Source organism: Lasiosphaeria miniovina, assembly GCF_030549165.1.
Source record: "Lasiosphaeria miniovina strain SMH2392-1A chromosome Unknown B0T26scaffold_1, whole genome shotgun sequence".
Classification (NCBI taxonomy): domain Eukaryota; kingdom Fungi; phylum Ascomycota; class Sordariomycetes; order Sordariales; family Lasiosphaeriaceae; genus Lasiosphaeria; species Lasiosphaeria miniovina.
Genome location: NW_026848220.1, coordinates 6525651 through 6536379, shown reverse-complemented (window position 1 = coordinate 6536379; position 10729 = coordinate 6525651). Strand labels below are relative to the sequence as shown.

General features: G+C 56.4%; 3 protein-coding genes across 3 annotated transcripts; all 3 read right to left on the bottom strand.

The window, feature by feature from the left end:
• Window positions 1–127: 127 nt before the first annotated feature.
• B0T26DRAFT_634937 (FAD binding domain-containing protein) lies at window positions 128–2495 on the bottom strand (the record flags this gene model as incomplete). Its single annotated transcript, XM_060436675.1, has 6 exons — window positions 128–347; window positions 410–1633; window positions 1690–2018; window positions 2102–2175; window positions 2262–2316; window positions 2451–2495. 6 exons carry the CDS (start codon window positions 2493–2495, stop codon window positions 128–130), a joined length of 1947 nt encoding a protein of 648 aa, XP_060303719.1.
• A 1282-nt stretch (window positions 2496–3777) lies between these two features.
• Window positions 3778–7130, bottom strand: B0T26DRAFT_634887 (uncharacterized protein; the record flags this gene model as incomplete). Its single annotated transcript, XM_060436666.1, has 8 exons — window positions 3778–4437; window positions 4497–5340; window positions 5390–5643; window positions 5770–5852; window positions 5916–6207; window positions 6273–6581; window positions 6655–6884; window positions 6974–7130. 8 exons carry the CDS (start codon window positions 7128–7130, stop codon window positions 3778–3780), a joined length of 2829 nt encoding a protein of 942 aa, XP_060303718.1.
• Window positions 7131–8926: 1796 nt separating this feature from the next.
• Window positions 8927–9968, bottom strand: B0T26DRAFT_608343 (uncharacterized protein; the record flags this gene model as incomplete). The annotated part of the gene is made up of 2 exons (XM_060435857.1): window positions 8927–9488; window positions 9556–9968. Coding segments are annotated over 2 exons (975 nt in total), but the record flags the coding sequence as incomplete, so codon positions are not given.
• Between the last annotated feature and the right edge of the window lie 761 nt (window positions 9969–10729).

The following is a 10729-nucleotide window of genomic DNA, read 5'->3' as shown; positions in this document are numbered from 1 at the left end:
GCGCTAGTCTCCATTACTGGATCAAATGCACCACGACCCATCATGGCACTATAATCCTCACCCCAGCGCCCCGCCCTTTCTCGCCTGGATTGGCCGTCTTGATTAGACACATACGCCTCCAATTCTTTTAGTACACACGCTTGAACGGCGGGACAGCCTTGCACTCGTTCTCGTCGAGGGTCGTGCCGATAACGCGACGATACGAGAGGTCGATCTTGCCGTGCGGCTTCTTCTGCCAGCTGAGCGTGTGCTTCATCCACTCCTTGTCGTCGCGTTCGGGATAGTCCTCGCGGGCGTGAGCGCCACGGGACTCCTTTCTCGCCGCAGCGGAGACGGCTGTCTGAGTTCTATACACGCAAGTTCGTTAGTGTCGCAAACCACTTGGACCATGTTATCCACTCCAACTTACGCGCAAGTGAGCAGGTTCCTTAGCTCCAGAGTCTCCACCAGATCCGAGTTCCAGATCATGCTGCGGTCCTTGATGCCAACCTGCGAAAACGACTCGTCGACGGCGGTGATCTTGGTTACACCTTCGTCTAAACTCTCTTGGGTGCGGAAGACGCTGACGTCCCTCTGCATAGTCTTTTGCATGGCCAGACGAATCTCGGAGGTGTGCTTGGGGCCGTCTGAAGTGCGGAGCTTGTCGAGCGTCTCGATCGAATTAGCGGCAGCGTCGGCGCTGATGGGCTTGAGGGCCGCGCCGGGAGTGAAGTTGTCACGGATGGTATGCGAGACGGCACGGCCGAAAACGACCAAGTCAAGCAGAGAGTTGGCTCCTAACCGGTTGGCGCCGTGAACCGACACGCAAGCAGCCTCACCGCAGGCGAACAGACCCGGGACAACCTTGTCGTTGCCCTGCTCGTCGACCGTCAGAACCTCACCAGTGTATCTCGTGGGAATGCCGCCCATGTTGTAATGGACAGTAGGCAGGACGGGGATGGGCTGCTTGGTGACATCGACGCCAGAAAAGATGCCAGCAGTCTCCGAGATACCGGGCAGACGCTCAGCCAGGATCTCGGCGGGAAGATGGCTAAGCTGGAGGAAGATGTGGTCCTTCTCCTCACCAACGCCACGGCCCTCGCGAATCTCCAAGGTCATGGAGCGCGAAACGACGTCACGGCTGGCAAGATCCTTGGCTGACGGGGCATATCTCTCCATGAACCGCTCACCCTCCGAGTTCAACAAGTAGCCACCCTCACCGCGGGCACCCTCGGTGATCAGGCAGCCGGCGCCGTAGATTCCGGTGGGATGGAACTGCACGAACTCGAGATCCTGGTTGGGCAGACCGGCACGGGCGACCATGGCCATGCCGTCACCGGTGCACGTGTGCGCCGAAGTGCAGCTGAAGTAGGCTCGGCCGTATCCGCCGGTGGCGAGGACTGTGTGGTTGGCCAAGAAGCGGTGCAGGGTTCCGTCCTCCTGGTTGTAGGCCAAGACGCCGCGGCACTCGCCATCCTCCATGATCAGGTCAATGGCGAAATACTCGATAAAGTAGTTGGTGTTGTGCCTCAGGGACTGGCCGTAGAGAGTGTGCAAGAGAGCGTGGCCGGTACGATCAGCGGCGGCGCAGCAGCGGTATGCCTGGCCGCCCTTGCCGAACTTCTGGGACTGGCCACCGAATGCTCGCTGGTAGCTGCAGGTGTCCGTGAGCCTCGCAACCCCCAAATTACTTGCCCGGTTGCAACTTACATCTTGCCGTCCTCAGTTCTGGAAAAGGGGCAGCCGTAGTTCTCGAGCTCGACGATGGACGCCGGGGCCTCGCGGGTCATGTAGTGGATGGCATCCTGGTCGCCAAGCCAGTCGGAGCCCTTGACCGTGTCATACATGTGCCACCTCCAGTCGTCCTCGTGCATGTTGCCGAGCGCAGCGTTGATGCCGCCCTGGGCCGCGACCGTGTGACTCCGTGTGGGGAAGAGCTTGGAGATGCAGGCCGTGTTGAATCCGGCCTCGGCAAGGCCAAAGGCAGCGCGCAGGCCGGCGCCGCCGGCACCGACAACGAGCGCATCGTACTCGTGGTCCTAGACAGCGACTTGTCAATTGCGTGTCCAGCCCCGAGCCATCGGGCGGGCGGGGCAGAGGCATGCCCAGGCGGGTGACGTACAATGACGGGGTACTTTGTGCTGAGAAACGGCGATGCCTCCTTAGCCCTGAGCGGCCCGTTCGAGATGACGCGGGCTGCAAACGAAACGCTGCATCAGCGACCGGCCCTCGGCAAACACGGAGCAAAAGCGGAATACAGGGCTGCAGGCTTGTTGACTTACCGACTGGTCGTGTCGAGGAGAAGGCTCTGGACTGGGCGGAACAGGCGCGCGAGAGCTGCGAAGGGTGACGGAATTAGACCTCAGATCAGCACAAATCCCTCTCTCTCTCTGTAACGCCTCGCTCGTCTCGGAATTGCGCGCAATCGAGGGAACGAGGGGGCAGCAGGAACAGAAACACAGCAAACTCACCGACGGCGCCGAAGCGAGTCGTCTCCAAGCCATTGAGGAAGCCATTGTCAACTAACGAGGTCGTCTGAAGGGCGAGGTGGTGGGCATCAGTGAAGCAAACAATTTGAGGTCATGCAAGTGCGGTGCGGTTCGCCCCATCCATCATGGATTCCAGACCCGAAGCGCGCTGAGCTGTTGGCCCCTCGGCCAATCACGCGACGCGGATTACCCGAGTTGCCGGCCACAGGCCCGTGCTGGACCCCACCCAAGAAACCTCCCTTCCATCATGCCGGCTTCCATGCAACTTTTTGTCAGGCCTTCTTCAGCGGGCACAGCGCGCTGACGCAGGCTGCCACGGGCTGCTCAGGAGGTGGCACATGCGGGTGGAGCTGTCCACTGTCTCACAGCCTCGGAACATGCACAAAGAACTGGAGCCACCGAACTCTCCCGACCATCGGCTCCCCCCTGACGAGTAGTCTCGAGGTAGCGCATTGTCTTAGACTTTATAAAGGGCGACTGCAGAGCCCTTCTGACCTGTTTCAATGCACTATTCGGGCTGAGATGGCAATACCAGTACGTGTTCAAATTGCCGCTGCTCGGTACCGCCGTTTCAGGAGCAGGGAGATCTCGAAAAGCATGTGGGCAACGCGTCTGTTGTAGTTCTTCTCGTCTATCCCCGTCCACCATCCTCGGCTTAAACAGACATCACGAGTCGTGTAGATCCGGGACCTAGCGGTATATTCATACTATAATCGCTGTCCAGTTAGGGCAGTTTAATAAGGCTCCCTACCTAGGAATGAGTACACACTTAGGTAGTTCTACAAAGTAAATCATGTCTTTGAAGAAAATTCACTAAGAAAAGCAGACGCAATCATTAAATGGTTTATTTTTTAGATACTAGCATCAATCGCCCCCCCTTCCCAAATCGTATTCCATACTGTTCCATCGACCCCCTCAAAAATACGAGCGCATCGCCATTCCATTACCAGATTACCACCAATGCATCTATCTTCGGCATATAGTTCGTTTACCTTTCCGTTCGGTTTCCCCCCCACGTCTAGAAAAGATTAACTAAGTCAAGGTAGGTAGTGCTTTTATATCCTGCTCAACGTCTCTATTAACATCGTGGGAGCAAGGGCACTGCATGTACCATGATTGCTCACCCCACAATCAAGCCCTAGCAAAGGTCGTTCAGTGAAAAAGAGAGCCTCCTTTTCTTCAAAGCGCATCATCTTTTGCCTCCCCGCCAGTCCGTGCGAAACCCGCCACGCTACGCGATGCATCATGATAGAAGAAAAAAAGACATGTAGCTCAAGTACGTACGTCACTTCGTTGACCAAGCTGGCAATCACTCGGCCAGGACCATCCTCAGCATGCTCAAGAAGTTGTCCTTGAACTTGTGAACTTCGATCACCTCGGGCTTCTTGGGCTCCCCCGCCGTGCGCCGCAGTCGGTCCTGCTTCTTGGCCCGCCTGCTGCGCTCCGCATCGATGGGGTCCATCTCTTCCTCGTCTTCCTGGTCCGCCTCCGAGTCCGAGTCTTCCTCGTCGTACTCCATTTCTTGGAGATCCGACTGGTCGACGCCGAAATCCATCGACTGAAGCGTCAGCCCCCCAGGGACCAGCTCCGATGCTGCCTCGCCACCTCCTCCTTCGGCAGCCATCTTCTGTCTAGTCTTGTCGTGGTGCCACTTTTTCCGCGCCTCCTGCCATGCAATAAGTTTGTCGATCTCCTCAAGAGCCTTATTCTTGTCGATGATCCCACTGCTCGTGGCGCCTTCAAACAGCGCATTGATGTCGAGGGTGCCGTTCTTGGGTCCGTGCCGGAGGAATTCAAGGATCCCCTCGATCCAGCCCATCAGTTGAGTGAATAGACCGTTGTCGTGCGTGTGGACTTCGTGGACGAACTTGTAGAAGTTGTGTTCGTGCCGCTGGCACAGGTCAATGAAGGCCTGCACCGTCTGGTTAGGATCCGCAGAGGCGTCCTGCTCTCTGCACCTATCGACAACCTAGGGTGGCGTTAGCTAGTGACGCGAGGAGACCAATAGAACCCTAACACGATGCTCACCTGGATCAGGTCGTCCATAAACACTGCAAAGTCTGTGACACTGTTGTAGACATTGGCCGACTTGTACACCCTCACGAGGGGCTCGTAGAAGATGGTGAAGAGATCCCGGAACAGCTGGAGCGTCACGGGCTCCTCAATGAGGCTCAGCATCATAGCCTTATCCCTTTGCCGCATGTAGAGCTTCATCAGTTGCTTCAGCGACGAGAAGAGCTGGGCGCCTTGCTTGAGCTCCTCGTCGACGTTCTCTACTGCACTTTTGAAGGCCACGAAGGCGTTGAACAGCCGGCCAATCTGCTCCGGAGCAAGGGGTGGCTCGAGGAGCTCCGACCGCAGAATGGCAACGACGATGTCAACATCGCTATCGGCAGCGTCTTCCCTGATTGCGAGCTTGACTTCGTCGTCGGCGTCGCTGTATTTTTTGAGCTTTTCAACAAAGACTGGGTCGCCAATGTGAGCAGAGAGCGCGTCTATCGACCTCTGGTAGTTTTTGATTCCGTCGTTCAATGTCAACGAAAAGATGCGCTGCATAAGAGACCTGGCGCCAAAGGGCTGCGCCAGGAAGATATCCAGCAGGCTGGACATGACCCCTGCCGGATTCGCGACTCGGATGACGTTCTTTATGATGGTGTATGGAATCAGCGAGTGAATCCTCCTCGCCTGGGCGAATAACTCAGGAGAGTTGTCTTCAGCGAGGAAGAGGTGGTAGACGGTTGCGGCAACTTCTATGCGGAGCCATTCGGCAAACTTCTGATACTGTATGCTCAGGTCCTGAATCGTCGGTTTATCCTTAATCTCCTTGAACAGCATCGTCAGGCCGTTTCGCTCCACAATGTCTTGCCGGAACCTAGACGAGTCAGCATGCAGCACGCGAGAGTCCGGGAGAGCACACCTACTGTTCCATGTAGACGTCCAAGTCCGCCGCACGTTTTCTCGCGATTTCGTAGAATTGCTTTTGCTCCTCAACCCGCTTCTCATCGACCTGTTTCCGGTGCATTATATCATCTACGTCTTCGTCCGAGAGCGTCATCGGGCCCTTGGTCAAGAATTCCTCTATCGCCTTTGTGCGAGCTACCTGGGGATTTTGCAGAAGGTATCGCAAGAAGGCACGCAGCGATATACGCTGACTCTCTCGCCATAATATCACGGTCTAGGGCCGTTAGCCAGGGTTCTAGATAACACAAGCAGTCTAAATCGAACACGGGATCATACGAACCTCTTGTTGTCCGTTCCTCGACGTGTTGGACACGCCCGGGCTCGGCATTCCAGGGCTCACCATCGAGGGACTCAGCATTGCGGGGCTCGACGGTTTTCCATCCACGGACGGATGAGGCGACGATGCTCTGCTCGACGATGTACCTAAAAAAACCAATTTAGATTTGGTACAACATTATACTTTCCCCAGGGGGTAAATAAACTAACCTCTGACAGACAACAACCTCGATACCGCATCACTCTGGTGCGCAGCCGTGTAGCCAGCAGCCATCTGCGTAGATGCCGAGGACAGCGAGGAAGCCTCCGAGTCGTTGCCGCCGGTTAAACCGCTGAAAAGGCTCGACGACGTGGAGTTTGTTTTGTTCTTTCTAGGAAGTGGCGAGAGAACCTTTCCTGGGAGCTCGGTCCGTATCCTCTTATGGAGGCGAGCAAAGTCGCCGTAACGCCGGCCAACAAAGTATTCCAGCTCGCCCTTTCGCTTGACCCGAAGTAGGAATTCCTATCGGCCGGAGCCAGTTAGCAAGGCCCAAGCCTTCTCTCCGTTGTGATTTTCCACCAACTTACGGCATGTTTGTGATATCGTATATTTCGCTTGACCGAAGTTATGCGCACGCCAGCTACGTTGACGTCCCAGCCATTGAGATAATTGCCCTCAGGCACCGTCGCGAGGACGCCTGTATCTATGGCGTTGGCGTCGACAATCTCGAGCTCCGAGAATCTAATCCTCTCCTCGAACCCGGAAGATGTGGGAATCCCAGACACCATCATCAGCTCGACAACCTTCTGTGCCTTCAATGCCAGCTTCTTCCTCTTGGTCTCCTCGAGACGGTCATCCGAGGACGAGATGTTCTTGCCAGCAAAGGATTCGAGAAACTATAATAGCATGGCTAGTCAGTCACGGCCCACGGGCAGAACAGTGTCTGGTCCCTGGGTGAGGAGGACGTACGACTTGCAGCTTGTCCTGCCAAAACTCCTTCTCCCTGGCCTTGTCGAGAAAGGGGAACTCGCGAATGTGGTTATTGAAGATGTAGCGCAGGATGGGCAGCTCCGAGTCTAGAGGGGACACCTCGCCAAACTCTGACCGAAAAGGGGCGCCGAAGCGTCGCAGCGCCGTGGGGGAGTTGAGCTCCGAGATCTCCCATTTTACCTGCTCCGAGATGAGCTCCCGCTTCAAATCTACATCCCGGCAAAAGGGCGGCGGTTAGCAAGCCCGAAAACCGGCGCAGGGAAGCCAGACGCAGAGAACTGCGAGGGAGTAGACTGACAGTGCTCTTGTTTCCCTGTCAGGGCGTTCCCCTGCGGTATTGAAGCTGACCGCACTGGCAGCTCAAAAGATGTCTGGCCGGCGACGACCGCAGTGCCGCTGCTGCCCTTTGCCTCGGCGTCTGCCTCTGTCTTCGTCCTTCCTTCTGAGGAAGTCATGATCGGGGAACCGTGGCTGGGTCTGTAGCTGGCGGGACGTGTATTTTCGCTCCGAGCCTTGAGATAGACGTATGAACAAGACGGAACTGGTGAGCAATAAGCAGACAGACGGCCAACTTTACTTTTGTGGCGGCGCGAGAGTCTGCGGTCTGGTAGATGGATATTGGGCCGCCCTGTGACAAACTTGCTGTGCGCCCTGCAGCGGCACGCTTACAGCGGGGTAGCCCTGTGTAAGCGTTCCCGGGAACCCTGCTCGGCTTTAAAGAGGGCAAGGATTCAAGGACCCAAGCCGTCTGCCTGTGTCTGACTTGTTCCACTTGGGACCTAATCTCACTCATGGATTACGGTTGCATCAGGAGGCATTCGAGGCGGCACACTCGACAGGTCGCAGAGGGCAATCCGTTTGAGAACCAAACAGTTCATCCGTATTAGTATCTTACAACTGGGCCGCGCAGCAGAGGCACCCGACCCGACCCTTCTGGTATTGATAGACCTCCAGCACGCTCGAGAACCGAAGAACCACCCTAAGCATCCATCATCCATGGCGGGGGACGATCTCCCACCTAGCGATCCACCTTCATGCATCACACCCGAGACCAGGGCAGAGATTAGAGAGCCCGTTTTAGCCCATGTCAGTCTCGCCTTGAGCACCGGATATCGCAGAGGTGAAGAAAACCTCGGAACAAGACAGAAACTTTCGATTAACCCCGAGCCATCCGTCGACGGGCATAAGACGGGCAATTCTATTTTCCCCAAATAGGTATCTAATGTAGGTAGAGCTGCACATTGGATTTTGCCGCCGACGGGCACGCCCCAAGACCACTTAGCTGCAGGTGCCCAGATGACGTTTGGGTACATTATTGTGCATGCACTGCACACTCCCTTCGTCGGTGGCGCGTGCTCTTCGATCCAGGCCAGGGGTGGTGGCTGGCGGGGAGGGGGGGCAGCCCCATGATGACGTCCCAGCCCAATAATGCGCCTTGCCAAGACCCAAGAGGCAGCTGGGCAAGAACATCGCAACCTCCACCGCAAGGAGATGCCGACAAGGTCCCGACAAGCCTCCGGCCAGGCACCGAACAAGGACACTGCCCGAGCGGACTCTGAAAACTTGAAAGCAGTTAATTGCCAAGCACAGCCTGGAGGGTTGGTGCAATTTTTGCACTGCTAGTCTTTTGTGTGCAAACATTTCTTGATGTCTGTCCGGCTAGGGGGCTTCCTTGGGGCTCCTTTGATTTGGAGGCTAAAGGGGAGAACGATGGACAAGTGGCTTTAATCAGCAGTATTCCGTCTGCGAATGGAACCAAGCAATCTCCTGATGAGCTGAGGCCATGGAAGTCGTGTGACGAATACGCAATACAAAAGGATTACAAAAAAAAAAAAAAAAAAAAAACCGAAAGGGGTTTCACGGTTTATTGAGCTTGGGAACTCAAGCGTTTAGTCGTAATCTAAGAGAAAGAAACAGTGCTATTGAATAAAAGGCAATACTCCGTTTAGATGCTTTGGGTATCATGCTGTGACATACAAACAAGAAAATGCATCCTTCTACTCCCACTGTTTGTAAAACCCACGCACGCAAGACAAGGAAGCCATTGCTTAAGATCCGCGCTTCAACGACGGCAAGCAGCTTTTTGTCACAACTCGTCAAACACCCTGAGCAAATCCGTCGAGAGGGGCGGAGATGGAGATTTCGTCCCGTTTGCTGGCTCTTGGTCAGCCGCCCTTCCGCTCTCCTGCTGCTTCTTCTCCGCGGCTGCGTCTCTGGGCCTCCAGAGACTGTCGTGGTTCTTAACGTGCTTGTCGCCAACCCCGGCACCAGTGACATTTCGGATCGTCTGTAGACCATCGTTGGCCATGCGAACGGCCGCGCTGCTGCCGTCGTCCAGCTTGCCGCTCTCGGAGGCGTAGTGGGCGGTCGCGAGCAGCAGCAGCATGAGGAAGATGACGAGCGACGTGACCAGCCAGACGGCCTTGAGGCGCTTGCGCGTGCGCTCCTGCCACTCCCTGTCGGCGCGCTCCCAGTTCTCGATGCGCTCCCGCACCGCGTCGACCCGGTCGCTCAGCGCCCTGATCTTGTCCCGACCCACGTGGATGCGGCCCTGCAGCGACTCAATGCGCTCCTGCTGGTCGTCGAACTGCCCGAGCCCGTCGAGCTGCGAGCTGACGTCGGCTACCAGCTCCTCCGCCTCGGAGCTGAAGCTGCTGTTCATCTGGCGCGAGAGCTCGGCGAGCTCCTTCAGCGCGGCGATGGTGCCCTGCAGCGTCCCGAGCTTCTCCAGGACCGAGTAGTACGTGTCGTCCAGGCTTCTGGTCTTGGCCGTCGAGAAGCTTTCGAGCTCGGCCAGCGAGCGCTTCAAGCCGCTAGTGCATTCCATCCTATCAGTAAAGCGGTGCCGCGCTCGAAGGGGGCGCAAGAGGGAATACCAACCTCTCTCTCGCAACGGCCTTTTGCTGTTCCTTGGCCAGCCCGTTCTCCTTGGATGTCCTCCTGCTCGGGAATGTAGCTGTGTGGTTGAGTGTGGGCGGAGGCGCCACGACGGGGCTATCGTCGGTCGAGGCGACGAGGACGCTGGTCCTCCGGCTCGCATTCGGACTCAGATTTGGCGTCATGATGCCGCCGTCAGATCGTGACCCGTCCAATGAAAGCCTGCCTTCGGTGACTAGAGCTGCTGCCGACTGCCGGGAGGAGCCTAGTGCGTCACGGTCTCTCTCCTTGCCGGCGCGGTGCGAGTGGTGGCGGTGTAGGCGGATGGGCGACGACAGCTCGCCGATGGAACGCGTAATTTGGTGTCGCGGACGGTATGGGGACCCGCCTTTCAGCCCTTCGCCTCTGTTTGGGGACATCATTTTCGTAAGTGCTGTACTAGTAGTGCCTAGTCCGGTCCCAGCCCGGAAGCGTCTCGCAGAGGTCGTGTTACACAATGAAGTAAGTGGAGATGCAGCCAGGTCACTTCCAAGGTTCGCGGGACTCGGGAGGCTGAATGCTAGGGTGGGGCGCTGGCGCTAATCAACAAAACAATGCGAATCACGAATCTTCATGTGATAGGCCCAACAGAACCACCAACATCACTAGGTAGGTACGATGAGGTAGTGTATAAATGAAGAATAATCCTGCTGGTGTCTATAAATATTTGTACGGCGAAGAAGTGGAAAGGAACACGAGGAATGTCCACACTTGTGCATCACTTCATGTTTCACTGGCGACAAACGTTCGTGTCATGGTCTCATTACACTGGGATGATACGCATCCCAAGTGTTAAGCCCTAAGTATATATGCATATCCACCCCCTCTCCCAACACCATCCCCACACGGAGTAATATTTAACCGGGAAACGCCAACAAACCCGTGCTCAGCGTGATACAGAGTTGATCTCTCCAAACCACCCACAAAGCTTTGTTCAATATGAGCAGCCTTCTAGGCAGGCTCGACCCCGAGGCCGAGTCGAAGAGGTGCGCGTCTCTGGTCCTCGACCGCCTCAGCCTCGTCAGACCAGACAACCCAAGCCCATAAGTCCACGTAACTCGGCAGGGAGGGTCGCCCAGCATAGGCAGAGGCAAGCAAGCAGCAGTGGGACGGGCGGTGCATGCTGGGTTCTTTGAGT